The 16,636-nt window shown below is 36.7% G+C and overlaps 1 protein-coding gene across 1 annotated transcript in view; it reads right to left on the bottom strand.

Moving 5' to 3' along the window:
• The window catches only part of PDSS2 (decaprenyl diphosphate synthase subunit 2), a 111,759-nt gene that overhangs the window by 34,173 nt on the left and 60,950 nt on the right, over positions 1–16,636 (bottom strand). The window contains exon 3 of the mRNA XM_041414879.1: positions 8,110–8,308. Within this exon, the coding sequence (XP_041270813.1) occupies positions 8,110–8,308 (199 nt within the window). The remainder of the gene's footprint in view (positions 1–8,109; positions 8,309–16,636) is intronic.

Here is a 16,636-nt window from a genome sequence, read left to right as displayed (position 1 = left end):
ACATACATATATTTAACATGCACATATATATCTCAAGCCTGTAAATATTTCTGACTCTTAAAGTATTTGTGTTCACTACTAGACAACTGCCAATTCAGTGCTGTACAATAAGGGAGCAAATGTAAGAGGAGCAGACCTCAGCTACCCAGACCTCATTAGTCTTGAGATGTTGAATGACCTTTGACTCTCATCAGATTCAGCCTTTCTTCAGTTGCTTTAGTTTTTATCTTCAGTGATGTTTAGTCATCTCTGAAAAGCCCTCTCTTTCATGTAGATGGCATATCTGTATTTTCCAAACCATTCTGTTAAATACGAGGCAAACAGCAGTTCTATAAGACAAAGAATTACTAAACCAGGTGTTAGAAGAAGCTGTGCAGTTCATCTCCAAGGAAGACAATATTTACCTGGAATAATGACAGGTATTTGGTTAACGAACTCAAGCAGTAAACACTGACTTCAGTCTGCTGGGCAGACCAGAGAAGCAGAAGGACATGTCTGATTGCTACTATGAGGAAGGTGAATTCAGATCTAAGTTGAGGAGATTGTTAGTGAGATGATTCAGAGGCAAGAATATTGCATGGACTTTGTGCAAATTGGTGTAAAGATCTTTGGTAGGCCACTGAAAATTCATCAGAACTGAACAGAAAACTTCCTGAGAACGCCAGTCGCTCAATGTGACATTGAGGCAGAATCTCAAACACTCACAATTCTGTTCTCAACAGCACCATGCCTTGAAGCTTTAAAAATATTCTTGCAGTGTATTTTTGGGAAAGATTTTAATCTAGACTTGCTGATACAACCATACCTGTGATGACATATTCTGCTATCGGTCTCAGTTTCAGTCTTTCCATGTTCTGCAGCAATCATTCTGCTGGAAGGTACTGTTTGTAAGTCACAGACATCCACAAGGGAAGTGGCAGAAATCACTCTTTCTTTTTAGAAGCATTTTTTCATGCAGAAGTGGGAGGACAGAAAACAGATTGAAATCTAAACATAACATTTTCCAGCAGTGCCATGGCTAAGAATCAGAAAAATATACTCTTTCCATGCAGTCATATACTAACCACCATGGAGACCAACTTTAGGAAAGCTTAACATAAGTATCAGCTTTAAAAACCAGTACAGGTGCAAAAGGCCACGAAGGTAAAGGATAAACCTATTTGAGGAATGCACTGATTAGGAAGGCAAAGTTAAGCAGTTTTAATCTCAAAACTGGCATTCATTGAAATGCAACAGGACTCTTACTGATCTAAAAGGAGACTGTTTCTAACATTAACACAATTACAGATTGTCTAATTTTTAGAATTTTAATTTAATTAATAAGTTAATAAACTGTGTCACCTAATCCTCTAATTTAACTTCTCTAAAAGATCACTTTTCAAAAATATAACCACAGTTACTAAGGTAATGAAATTTTACAATATTCAATTATATTACTGGTTATACATAGCAAATGTTAAATAGAAAAAAAACAGTGGAATATTCAGAAAACAGAATGCTTCATTGCTCAGGTGTTGTTTTAGGGGCTACTTCTTGAGAACAATGGCAAAAGATGCCCTTGCCAAGAAACTGTTCCACAGACACAAGCATCAAAAGAGACAATGAGAAGAGTACAATGCAGTAATTAGGAGACTCACTAGCATCATTCCACAATTTTAATGTCATCATCAATATCATAAAAGCTGTTGCCTCTAATGACAGCAGAAATGCCAGACAAAAATTTTACAGCAGTAGTGTGGGAAAAATTTGATTACCAGGTACTGATTCCAATGGATTTTAACCTTTTATCTCTAACACACAAGATTTTTTTCCCCCCCTAATGCTTCAATACTTTCACCAACTAGTACAAAAATTGCCTTTTTCCTACTAAAGGAATTTCACATGGATGTCAATAAAACTTCAGTAAATAAATCTTATTAAAAATCCAGTGTTTGAGAACATTTGGAAGAAAAACCAATACATGTCCATTAAATGAACATAAAGTTTGTTTCAATTACCAACTCTTTTATATTTTAATTTACAGTAAATGAAATCTAATTTTACCTCTCAAAGGGTATGCAGATTAGTATATTTTGGTGCCATCTAAATAGAATAATTATAACAAATAACATTTTTCTTCATTATTATTCATACGTAATTATCTATTATTATGTATTTCTCAGCACTTAAGAGTGTGTTTGCATTCTCCAAAAAAAGCTATGCTAAGTTGTATGACAATATTCAGTATGTATCTCAATATTTTAAGATACAGAATTGTATATTTAGGGTTGCCTAAGGAAGAGCTTTATTATGTAATAATTCAGTCATGGTAGCTATGTTGCCCTGTATCATCTCCCATTAGTTTAAAAACATTAGACTTCTTTCCTGGTTTTCTTCTCCCTCCCAGTATCCAAACAAAGCAGTGTTTCTTAAGTGTACTTTTCCATAAATCAGTTCAGAGCTCTTTAAACTCACCTGCATTTTTCAGTAGTGTCTGGTTTTGAGACATGCCCCTGTGGCATTCTAAAATTGTAAATTAAAACAAAAATACTCAACAATATAGATATTATCCTACTCCCTATCTTGTCCAGTACATCATCATCAAACAGTGTCTCAGGGGAAGGTACACCAAGATAGACATGATAAAATGCTTCAGAAAAGCTATTTAATCAGCTCTCTACATAAAAATCTGAAAGGTTTTTTTTCTTCTTTTTTTTCTCCCCTCAAGAAGACATCATTATCAAACTTTATAAACTGTATCTTAACCTAATTTGATCTCTGATCCCTGCTTCTCCCCACATTCCTGTCACCCAGCTGCTCTATAAGCTGATAATTTTAAAGATACTCATCTCCAACAGCAGCCTGTACTAGGGAAGAAAAAGAAAGTCAATATGTGAGCAAAGACAAAGAGTTAAAAACAATTAAGAATATATAAGTGATTCAAAAATTATATTATCACCAGCTTCAGTTTTCTATATGAACACTGTAACTGGGAGTAAACACATTACTTCTGGTACTCAATGTTTCTCCATTATTTTTTTATCCTGCCTTCTCTGATCAATAAAGCTACTGAATCCCAGTAGGAAAATTCAGGTTATAAATTTCTCTGTTTATGTTATGTAAAATATAATAAAGCTATACGCTGAAAACATACTTAGCAGATATTTATGGTTCAAATCTTTCACCAGAGATAACAAAGAAGAATATCTCTTTGAAAATAACTTTCATTGCTCTGAAAATAACTCATCTCCACTACATTTAAGAAGGAGGACCTTCTACTTACCTCAGACAAAATGCACTGTTCTGAGGGATGGTAATTTGAATCTATTACAAGTCAGTAGCTGCTAGCAGCTGGCTTTACACTGGAAACTATTAACATTTAGTTTCCATTTTAAAAGGGTATTTGTTGTCAAATTCCTGATAGTTTTTTTTACAAGTTTATGTTATGTTCTTCTCTTGACATCATTCAGGGAAAGAAGAAGTCTGATACAAGTAACACCTTTGTTACATGACATGTAAAAATTAAAATTGTGGACTCTACCTGGCTTGTTTGCCAATGCTCAAAAATATCAATTTAAATCAAAAGAGCAACTGGCATAATTTCAGAAAGAGGATGTTCTCCATATCCTTCACTGCACACCAAGGTTGCTTAAGTTCCAGATTGAGCCTTCCCCACAGGACCACAATTGATGCTACAGAAGTAGAAACCATCGCTCATGATAAACAGTTCTTATCTGAAGTGCAGGGCACCTTCAGGTGGTTGCAGCAGGAAGACACAGGAGGACTTAAATTAGTAACTTATTGATGTTAATGTAAACACAAGGCTTATTTGATAAACAACACACTTATGCCTTTAGGAATACATAAACTTAACATAAGGAAATGGATCCACTACATAACACATACTTCAGGTTTTTATTCCTGATAGTTCTTCCTTTGGAGAGGGTTTGTTTTTTGTTTTTTTTTTTTTTTTTTTTTTTTTTTGTTTTTTTTTTGTTTTTTTTTGTTTTGTATATGTTGGGTTTTTGGTGGTTTTGTTTTGGTTGTTTGGCTGGTTTGTGGGTTTTCTTTCCTTAAATACAAAGGGATGCCCTCTTATCAGTTTATGAAGTTGGAAGACATGGATTTGCAAATTATTTTACCATTTTCTAGGCATTGCACTAAAATGCACCATTTCAGCCTTCTGAAGTTCTATGCATCACTCTCTTTAGAGTGTAAGAGCATCAAAACTGGTTTTAATCATGTCTTTTAAGCACCTCCTCTATAGTTTTATAAGACAACTGATGATTCAGATGCTCAAGGAAGCACCAGCTTTAATGCTGTGACAGGCTTCTTCCAACTTCTCTGTTACAAACACTGAAGAAGCACATTATTTGATAATATTGTGGTCAGTATCCACACATCACTCGTGGTAAAATGCCCATATCCCACATCCACGACAGGTGACAAAAATGCCAATTAATGTTTGTTACTTTTGCTAGGTTTGCATCTGAATGCCACCCCAAAAATATTATAGGAAGTGGAGGTTACTTAAACAGAAATCAAAGACAAAACCAACAGTTTTTGCTACCAGAGTCAAAGAGGGACTTCTATTCCAAAGATTTGCTTTTAGCAGTTTCATCCCCACATCCTTGTCTAGGCAAAGCAAGATAACAAATGTTAAAGACACACTGTCTTCAGATGGCAACAAAGAACCACCCATTAAACAGATTGTTTTACACTTCTTAATAATTTATTAGCACATTTATTTGAAACTGCTTATGGTCACATATCCCACAGGATAGCTGGGAGGTACCCTATTTTGTTAGACAAATATAATTTACTTTTCCATCACTCCCACACCTAGATGTTTACAATGGCTTCCACATATCTATTACACATACCTTATCATGATCCTCGTATTGGAGCATTGCAGACTCAAAATGAGAAAACCTACCAAAATAACTCTGCCATCCCATATAAACACACTCCAATCCAATAAGTCAGCACATCACCATACACTACTGCATTGTTAGTTAAGCAGCAAAACACAAACATGCCCTTCCTTGCCAAAGGTTCGCCATTCCACTGCTGATATAACAACTACTAAAAGATCCCAAACCAATTCATCTTTGGGCTCAATTCTGTTCTAAAATCCATGGATTAGCAATAAACAATCTGCTAGAGGATGCAGTTCTGAAGTAATGTTTTATCCATATAATTTTCAATCAACAACATGACTTATCACTGCAATCAGGAGGCCAAGAAGTGCCATCAGCGAAAAGGTTAGTTTATATAAGGTGATCAAAAAGTACAGGAGAATTGTTAACACATGTGATCTGATCAATCTAATGCTTTGTACTGTAAAGGCTTTTGAAGAAATTAGTGTTTATTTTCAACAGTTTTCATTAACTTAAAAGATGTAGAACTTTGCCACGATTACAAAAATATAGCATTCACATGCATCTGCCCTTCAATATTTTAAGTCTCAGTTGATACCAACTTCTTCTTCATAATCAATGTGCCATGATTTTGCCAAGCAGAAAATGAGAATGCTTTCTTCTGAATTGTTATGTGTTCAAAAAACAAAATTTGCAATGATTTTGTAGTAGCACAACAGCAGAGTTTACCTTACAGGAGGCTTTCTAACTGACAATTAAAGCAATCTAGAGTCCTTGCACCTCAGAGATCAAAAACCATAAAACCCAAAACACCACCCCAAAACCTTCTTTGACATAACTTTAGCAAACTAACGAGAGATATGAGCACTAGTTTAAAAGAAAACCCCAAAAACACAAACCCTGAGCCTTGATTCTTGTTAATATCATTATAGTAATATTCTATAACAGTAGCAAGAAGAGGAAAATTACTACGAATTAACAACAACAATTCCTATATTTAATGTTATTTAAAAATCAAAGTGTTACCTAAGGCAATTACCTTGCAGCCTTTTAATATCTACAGGGAAAAGCCTAAGGGAAAATAATTGACTTTGCTAATTTTACCCTTGGCAATTATAAAATAGCTCTGCATTTCATTACGACTACAGAATTTCACGTCTAATTGTCAGCCCCGAGAGAAGCAGAGAGATAAATGCATCATACACAAGCTCAGACATGAATTTAACAGACAATAAAATTATCCTGGTAGCAATGAGTTCAGTTATGTTAAAACCCCCTTTAATTTAAATTCTGGTCTACACAATAGCTATGCATGTCTGTGGAGGTTATGGCTACCATGGTCAGTTCCGTGCATGATAAAATGCTGCTCATTTCATTAGCCAATTTGCTAAATGCCAGCAAAAAAAGCAGTACTGTGATTTTTACTTTTTACATCAAAGAACACAAAACATTATGAAGGAAAAAAGTCACAGTTATTTCACACTGCTAAAAAACAGATGCCAGATTTGAAAATTCATCATTTACAAAAGAATAAATACAGTATGTTTAAATCATTGCACCTGTCAAGAGATTTCTATAGCTTGTATTTCAATTTTTCTAACTTTGCTAGTAGGGTTAGACGTATGAAAAAGAATAATTTACTAAGTCAATCAGTTTCCATAATGGCATCCCACTTATCGTATGTAGAAGCTATGAAAGTATTTAGATGTCAGAAAAATGAAAAAAAGTGCTAAAATGTTTTGGCAGAATTTTCCAACATGCAGTATAATGATTGCTTTAAAAAAATAAAAAAGTATTTCTTTGCACTTGTGCTTCATTTCACTGTAGGCTTGTTTCCTGGCAAGTCTTCAGGGATTATACATTCCTGCTGCAATACTTAATGATGTACTAAATGCAAAGTAATAGTTGCTACATTTTGTAGAAGTTTCCTCTTATGTTGAAACAGAAAATTGATGTAGGGTTAAATCCTTTGGTCTGTCTTGAGAAACTTACAGGGTACTAAAAAAATGAACTGATACAAATTAATAATAATTACTAAAATCAATTACACCCCATTTTGGTTATGGTGTGCACTATTTAAAATTTTTTTCTAATACTTACTACAAGTTAGCACCATAATGGCTTAACCCACTATTCCAGTAGATTGACATCTAATTTTCTGTCTCTTCTCTTGAATCTCAGCTCTGTGTTAGAAAATGACACCACTTCTGAGAGAAACTGTCATACTCCTGATCAAAGGAGCACAGAAATACTCTACTACCACAAGGAGATTTAGCATGAGAATCTAAAAAGAATAGACTACTTAGGCTGACAATTACAACTATGCTGATTATTGACAATTGCACATGACAAACATTTATTTTACATTACAACATGGCAGCAATCTTCAAATGCATGAAAAGCACCTCTGCAAAACGTACTGTTTCCATTGGAATGGCACACTTAGCTCTTCAGCCATACACGCAGTTAGGTGCTACACTAGGCTGGCACAGGGATGCCCAGGAATCTCTCTCCACCACTGGAGGTTTTAAGAACAAGCTAGATAAATGTGGGTCAAGAATGATTTTGTGTAGTTGATCCTATCTGGAGAAAAGAAAAACCGACTAGGGAGAGGAACTCAATGTCTCCATCAGTCTCATTTTCTAAGACAATACATATACACAACTTGTTTCTCATCAAAAACACCCCCCTGTAAAGTTTCAAACAGTTTGGCTACGCAGTTGGACTGCAGCTGTCCTTTGAAGCCAGTACATCCACATTAATAGGGCAGTCCAATATTCAGGTGTGTCCAAATCCCTAACAATATTAAAAGCAAAAAGTAACCTGAGACAAAGCAGTAAAGCCTTTTGCTCCCCAAATTATCTAAGAGAGAAAAACTTTCACAAAGCACAAAGTAAAAGAAAATAACAGACCAAACATGTCTTCAGCTGGGAGTTTACCAGAGGTATTGTAGCCTGACATGTCATGAAGATACCACTGCATATGCCTTAAATTCACCAAACTGACCATCCATCCATTACTTCAGTGCTTCAGAATGCATACTAAAGATATCATCACAGTAATTCCATAGGAGACTGTTGAACACATTCACACCAGCAGCAGACTGCCAAATTTACAGCTATAACAGTAAGCCTGCTGATTTTTAAATGATGCTCCATATATGTAACTGCTGATTTTTTAGGGGGTCTCTCTTTCAAAATACTTGTTAATATTTACTTGCTTTGGCAGTAGTGGAATTTTTCTTCTTTACCTTGGTATTCTGCAACTGTGCAAGGCTTGTGCAAGCATTTGCTAGAAGAAAATCTCCACTCAAAACAGCCATTTTATTCCCAAACTGCATATCCTTCAGTGGGCCATCGCAGGACTTGAGCTCACCAATGTTTACTATGCCACGATGCACCAGAAAGGCAGTATGGATCAGCTCCGTAATCTCAGCCAGACTTCTCTGACTGAAACAAAGAAAGAAAAAAGCACAATTATGTTTGATGCCATGAATAGAACAGAGATTCTTAGTGAAAATAAACAAACAACCACATGTGCTAAATAGGTATTTTATTAATTATCATGTAGCTCTTCTCTGTGCTTCTAGAAGCCACAACCAGGAGGTGTTAAACACAGAGAACTGTCACTAAGCATTTCCAGGCAAACCACAGGTACCACAGGCTCCACTTGGGAGAATGCTGCCCTTTGTTTGAATTCTTTCACAAAATAAAGCAAAACAATCAATATAGTCCTCTACGGTCCTTTCTTTTTTTCTGTTTTGTCTACCAGAAGTTTGAGGGACACTGACATGAAGAAAATGCCAAACAGGAAGTAATGATGGAAAGAAACAAAGGACATATCAGCAGGGGAGTCCTGAGCAAGCCAATCCAAACAACGTAAGAATGCTGCAGTCAATGACTGCCCAAATTAGGGTTAAATTAGTAACAGAATACCTTGCAGTTCAATACTACCAAAGGGGATGGGTTCAGGCAGAAGAGGAAAAACAGTTTAGAACTGTGTACTAATGGTATTTCACTGGTGGTTTTAGTCAGAAGCAAAGGTGACTGCCTAGCAAAGGGGCCAATTTTATTGGATAGGGTTTACAAATCACTTCTTACTCCACACATAGCGTGATACATTCTGGGTGTAGGGGTTACAAATCCCTGTGAGAGGCTTTCCACAGAGGTCATTCCATAGAGGCTTGCTCTCTGTTTTAATTTTTTGGAAAAGGCAAGAAAAGTGTCATCAGCACAGCCCTCTCCTTCCCCCTCCTCCCACAATTCAATCCTGTAGCCCTCAAAAGTGACTGTCACTCTAAGAAGCCCAGAGATGCCACCTTGGCTCAGAACGACAATGGGGTGCTGAACAGACAAAGTAACTGAGCAGGGGCAAGGGGAGGGGGAAACAGAGCAATGCACTGGAGCATCCTTTTAATGCTAGATACACGCAGGACGTGTATCTAGCATTCTTACAAAATCTTCAGCACATTCACATCTTCTCTGACTCAAGCAGTTTCCGTTCTGCCATGTAGATTTCACATATGAGCAAAATGCAATCCATGCCCTCAATCAAACAGATGACTGAAGGCCTTAAAGTTCTAATTAATTAAACATGGTACAAAGGCGTGTTATGTTCTCTGTGCTTACTCAGAAGTGGCCAAGCACTGATTCATTGAGTAACCAAACTGATCCATATCTTCACGTACAAAGATACCAGCTGGTACATGCTCAGGTTAGATTCTGCTTCAGTACTAGCACAGCACTGAGCAAATTAATTCTGTTTCCTCTGGACAGTGCACGTGTTCCAACTGCCCCAAACCATATTAATCTAAAGTAACCTTGTGCCCCACATATATGTCACTTGTGAACAGTCCCAGCAGCAACTGTTTTAGGGCAGTGGTCAGTGTCAATTAGCAAGAGAGAAGACATGGGACAGTCACTCAGCCTGGGCAGCACACAAAAGGCAAAGGAGCTGGAGGGAAAGGATAAATAGAGGTTCCTGATGTATTTTGCCATGCACAAAAAAACCCTAAGCTGTTTTAAAAGCTGCATTTATAATTTACAAATTGTTGGCGCCATACAGACAAAAACAATTCAAAAACCAAACAGTCATTCTCCATGTAGACAATAAATCTGAAGGTTGAGGCTGCTTTACAAAGACGTGAGGGAGAAACTCACACAACGCAGTCGCAGTATTGTGATCATGCTTGGCTCGGCTCTAACAAAGGGTTAATAAATTTTCAAGCTCGGAGAAAAAGACTAACAAGACATCCCGATGCTCCTGCTGTCATTGTCAGGGCAGCCCTTGGAGGAAATATCCGTATCAATTCGGTTTATCAGATGGACAGCTGATCAACATTAAACAGACTTGCTCTGGGCAGACTGAGCCGAGCTACCCGGTATGAATAGCAATGAGAGCCCTCTGCTCCCCGCTGCCGAGCTCTGCCATTTCCGACTGCCGCAGATCCCAGGACATATGGGGATCCCTAGTGACGAGCACATAAAGCTGCAGCTAACTCCGGCGACGGCTCATTTCCCCCAGCTGAAAGCAGGCATTAATATCCTGAGGAGACCAGGCCCGCCTCTGTGACCCCCAACTATTGAAGCAAAACAACGACTGTCCTATTTCTTCATTTAATAAGCTCTTAATGAAGGAAATCAAAATCCCCTCTTTGACTTCAGCATCGCTCTTCATGAAAAGGTTACACAAATACATCAGTGTCATGCTTTCCACATGCTCAGGATCTGGATGTTTTCATTTCTTTTTCTATAATCCGTTTGTTCTTCAAATAGTATTCACATTATTTGTGCTAACAAGAATCATATTAGGCAGATAATCTATGTCTAATTCTGATCTTACATACTGCTTTTCCACTCTCTCTCCCTAGCAGACTAAAAATACAAGAATCAATGCTATTGTAGAAATCCCAGGCAATGAATTTTTTAATGCTTTTTGTGATAATCCCTAGAATACCCCCACGCACAATAACAAGTGCACAATGCCGCAGATACAGGAGGATCCTTGACATGACTTTGTAAAGACCAGTATCCAACAAATAAACACTGCTGTTACGAAGTTGCTGCTAAACGGCGGAGGAAATATACTATACACAGCTTTCTCCATCTGAATACAATTCAGTGATCAAATAATTTCGTATATGAAAGCAACCAATCCCAACATACAAAAAAAAATATAATGTTTTAACAATACAGGACTTAGAAAGAAGGCAATGGGATGACAAACTCTGCCTGCCTGTATCCTGTTTTCATTCCAGAGCCCACAGTCACAAAAAAACCAAGTGGCTGCCGCAAGAATTACTTGTACTTACCTTGGCACAAGGCAGTACTGAGAAAACAGTCAACATGTCTAAACACACAAAGTTCCTAAATGGAAGCATGCTAAGAATCAGGAAAGCTTTATCGCCAAATGCTAACACACTTCCCACGCCTTTCACCTCTGAAGCAAGAATTCCCCGCAAACCACCACCAAAGTTCCTAATTTCAAGTCCTACTCTAAAAAGAAATAATAGGATTCTGTAAAACATGATAAAAGAGACATACTAAATAGTACAGTTGTATTGAACTTGAGTTAGTACACCTTTCACCATCAGCTAACCTTCAGAACTACACCTGGCTTCTCAAGGGATGACAGACTATGCAAAAAAAATTTAATAATTTCGTATCTCATTTTTAGGCATAATATTTCACAGAAATGGGCCAAAGACTTAAATTAGCCACTAAAAACCATATTTGAAAATTTTTGAGGCAACTACAATGAACAAAGATAATGAAACTGATAGATCAAAAATTCTTTAAGAACTCTTATCATTTAAGCTTTGAATTAAAGTGACTAACAGTACACACCCAAGATTTGAACATTTTCTTTGTGATTGTCAATTCAATAGTTTCCCTTCAATACAAAAAGGATTGATTTGGATGAAAAGCCTTCATGACTTTAAAAAAAAATTTAAAAGTATCAGCATCCATTCCATTTCAGTGACAACTATAATAATCTTTACATACACATACCTATGAATTTGAAATAAAAAGAAATAGTGTCTTTAATGGAAAATGACATATGAAAAAGCATTAACTAAAGAATTAAAGCAATTATTTCAGGTACTGACTATATATTTGGGTAGCACTTAGTATCTGATTTTACATTTTTGTGAACGTGAACAGAAAGAAAAGTTCTATGAAGACAAGGTACATTCATGTTGATCCTGTATGCTCTGGGTACTAGCTGGTGCTGCACCAAGATAGTTCACTTAGTTACACAGCAAGAAAGGGCAGTGATTTTTACAGTTCTTTTTCCCATTCACCTGTCAAAGTTAACAAACCATGATTAGAAGAACAATGCATAGTGAGTAACAAATAGCATCACAGTGATGGAAAGTCTCATTCCCATCTTCTGTGTATGGTGTCTTTTACAAGAAATTAAATGGCAGAGGGGCAGGTGTTTAGGTCAGTCAACATGTATGGCAGATGCTGTGATGTCACTAACAGGGAAAATGTTCAGGGTAAAGCAGCAGATTTGAGCAGAACACCAAATATGCACTGCATTACCATGACTCATGTATCTGTTAACCAGCAGAAAACATCTACCAACTCCTATCCTTTAACAAGGTTAGAGACCAAGACTTCTGCACTTCCTTCTGTCTTAGTCTTAAGATGTAGGAGTGTCTTCCACCTGAGGGATAAATCAAGTTGAAGGACATCAGGTCTATGAAGTTTGTTGAGTATGATGTTTAATTGCATTCCTAACAATCACTTTATTTTTAAACTGGCTACATATCCTACCTCTTTCATCTCCTTCCCTTCCTAGTATCACAAAGTTTTTGAAGTAAAATTTCTACCAATGCTCCTTCATGTATTTTTCTTTATTTATTTTTGAAAAGATCTTACATTTTCACTCTCTGTCACCCCCACCACTGACTACTGCTTAGGTTCTTTTCCATAACTTGTCTTAGTAAGATCTTCCCTCAGCCCATTACAGGATTTGAAAATGTTTTCTGATTTTTAGTGGGCAGGCATTCATTTGAACTTGGCAAGCCAGTTTCCCTAAGCATTGTAGGTGGTTGGCAATGGAGAGTGAAAAGCCTGACTTGAAGTCAGGGTCCTGTTCCCTTCCTTAGTGCAGGAATTTTGAAGAAGGGTTTTCACAGGTCTTGACTGCATTGTTAGGGGTACCACAGAACAACCAATTCCCACTTTGTACTCCAGACAGCAACATGCAAGTGAACCAACTTGTATCAGCTTCTGCCTAGTGCCACTGATGTGCCACACGGCCACCACTGTGTCACCACAGCGTATCCAGGAGCCCTCCAGCCTGGGAGCCAGCTCCCTGTAGCAGGCTGCAAGAATCCACACTTGCAAAACGAAGCCCTAACTGCTGAACTTGTGTCTGGCTTACTCCTATGATCAGCATCCATGGCCAAAGAACAGTGATCACGACCTACAGCACATTGTCCTTGGGTTGGGTGGCCTCATCACAGCAACTCCCCTTTCAAGTCACACAGCCTACAAGAAAAATTATCCCAGCCTGGAAAAAAAAGCATCAATTAAGGAAAATAGGTGAGAGAATCTAGACAAAGATATGGTAAGGATCACTACCTCAAGCTCAGTTTAAAAGGAAAAAGTGTTAATGTGAAAAGCCAGAAGGAAAATACCACCAGAATCACTAAGTCAAACTGATGTTTTCCAGTTCCCAGAGGCAGGCACACAGGCTGGGACCAATAAAGAAGGGAATATCAAGAGGAAACCTGCTCAGTGAGAAGTACACCTAGCTACTGTAAGATCCAGAAACCAGTGACAATGCAGCTGTGTGAACAATGAGGAGCAGGTGGTCTAGGCTGACATGGTTAAGAATCAGATGCACTTGCTGTACAGACAAATCTTGTCATGTTGGGACTTTATTAGCAAGAAGGATACAAAGGACATTCTGCAAGGGATAGATATTATAGATATTAACAGAACAGTGAGATTGCTGTACAGACAAATCTTGTCATGTTGGGACTTTATTAGCAAGAAGGATACAAGGGACATTCTGCAAGGGATAGATATTAAAAGAACAGTGAGGTGTGGTGGCAGGCCTAGGTATGTTTTTAATCCCTACAAACCAGGACATATGAAACTAAAATCGCTTTGGATCTTCTTTCAGTTATTATAGATTTCATAATCACTAGAAACTGTTAAAAAGGGAGATATCAATTACTTTTCCTGTTCTCAGAGATCCTTCCTACACTGCTAGAGAAGAAACAGACTCGAGACATGAGCCAGTAATTACGTAAGTATTGTTAAAAAAATAGCTTTAGAGCTTAGGTTTTATGGGTTTTTTTTATTTTTTAAAGGAAGGCTGGCTAGCTTTACCTAACTGAACAAACCAAAGGAAAAGCCATGAGTGTTCACCTAAAGATAGAAAGAAAAAATTATTAAGTTATCTAGAAAAAGACTGCTTGGATTACTTGAACATTGATGCCAAAAATCAATAATAAAATGTACAGCTACTAATTTATAAGCGTATTGCCAAACTTATAAAATCACATATCATTATCACATTTTAAAATTAGTGATTATCCCTATGGGAAGAGTCACATTTCCAAAATGAAGTAAAGCTGTCAAATGCAATACTGTGTTTTTATAAAGCAATTATTAAGATTTAAGCTTCTAATAAAAGGCAGCTTGAAATTCCAGTTGGTATCTGCTATAGACTATATGAACAGCTATGTAGACTATATAAAGTCCTTCATCAAGTAATAGCATGAGCTAAGATGTTTACTTCTTCAAAGACTTACTTCTCTCATTTTGTAAATAATGATGCAGATATTCAATGTTCAATTCATGCAATAATGTGTACTGGCAATATGTAGGTATATTGACAATATACTGACACTAGGTTGAATTTCTAAAAGGAATTTTGCGAGCTCAAGAAATGTTACATTTAACCTGAATTCTCTATAATAAAGATTAATTTGTTACAAAGACCTCATATCAGACAAATTTAGGTACAAGTGAACATGAGTTCAATACACTTGTTATATGAAAAGAATATAATCTAAAACAGCATACAAACATTCTTTATAAATACGACAGATACTATTCACAGGCACATATTATACATGAGCAATATTTTTAATGATAAAACAGGCTGAATCAGTTAGATAAATTAAAAAGAAAATTGGGAATACTTTTTGGAAGCTCCTTATAAATATTTCACTATATGACCAAAGAGCCACAAATCCCCAATTAAAAAGACTAAGCTGATTAAAAACTAAAACAAAAAGCAAAAAAATTGTGGTTTAGACAAAGCTGAATCAGCTATAATTCCTTCCCTATCTAGCTTAGACAAACTAAAAAACTGATAGGAACAAACACAAACCAGACAAGCCAGGCAAGGAAGAAAATTGATAAAGGACTGGATGAGAAAATGCAGAGATGGAGAGGGAGCTGAGCAACAGCAATTTAAAACAGATATACTAAAAAAGCCTCAAAACCAAGAACAACTTTAAGAACTGCATTGGTCCATTATAGAAGGTTAGGCAGAAACAAAACTGCATAAGTTAGGCAGAAACAAAACTGCATAAAGGCAAGGCACTGTAGAAAGCCTGTTATATTTTAAGCAACATATTTGCACAAGCAGGTGTTTACTTATCTCTTAGCCCAGAAGTGAATATTGGTCATGAAGTGGGTAAGATTTTATGGTTAGCAGGTCCAGAGAACTTACACTCAGGAGACATGACAACAGAAAATTAATAACACAGCTAATAAACGGCAAAGAGAGTGAATAATCCTCAATACGGATTCAACTGAGCTGGTTCAATATGCTTTACTCAAGTTAAAATATGCAATGTAAAAAAAAAAAAAAAAAAAAAAAATCAATCAAAAGATCTCAATGCAGACCACAGATATGCAGGACTAGGGACTCTTTCAAGAAGAAAGCACCCAAAGTTTGTAAAAGGGTGGAAGGAGGGTAAAGGAACAGGTCATTTGAGATAATCAGCTAAGATACAGAATGTGGCTGTGGTCAAATAGACCAGTAGCACCCACAGATGATTTAAGGGAAGAATATTAGCAAAAGTAGTGCCTCTGTTAACCCTGAGTTTCTGATACCAGTAAAAAATATCACTTGAAAACTTCAGTCAAGAAGAATTTGAGAAAGTATGACTTCCCAATGTTTTTGTCCTAACAATCAAAGAAAGAAAACAGATGAAGTGAGGAACAAAAGCTATTTTACGCATGGAGAAGGTGGATATTAAATCAGTAGATTTGGCTACAGATATTTAAAGAAAGTTTAAGCATCTATACTACAAAAAAACAAAGTCAACAAAATATTCTGATTATCAAGCAAACATAAAATCCAATAGCCTGAACCTAAGGAAATCCAAAAAGAATAAAGGGAATGTGCTTTCCAAAATCTCTTAAAAAGAACAGCTATGGATTCTCCATTAACAGTGCCATTGAAGGAAACACCAGATGAACACCCATTGCACCAATATTGAAGTTTATAAAATTGGGGAAATCCTATTTTTGTAAGGCAGCCAATACGACTACCAGAATGATATCTCTCAGTTATTCATATATGAATGAACAGCGAAGGCAAGGAAAGGAAACTTTTCAGATAATAAACAGAATTATGTATGACTAGATTAGCAGCATATGTTGGTCCCTCTATCTGAAAACTTGCCATTGGCCAGAAGCCCATTTTCCTTTAAGGAGGTATAAATACTTTCAGCACTGAGATTTACAAAGGCATTTATTTCAGCCACCTTCTTCAGGAGAAGCACCAAAACTAGAGCC

Source organism: Onychostruthus taczanowskii, unplaced genomic scaffold, assembly GCF_017590055.1.
Source record: "Onychostruthus taczanowskii isolate IOZ18803 unplaced genomic scaffold, ASM1759005v1 scaffold48, whole genome shotgun sequence".
Classification (NCBI taxonomy): domain Eukaryota; kingdom Metazoa; phylum Chordata; class Aves; order Passeriformes; family Passeridae; genus Onychostruthus; species Onychostruthus taczanowskii.
Note: the sequence above shows the minus strand (reverse complement) of the source record. Positions and strands in the feature narration are given on the sequence as shown.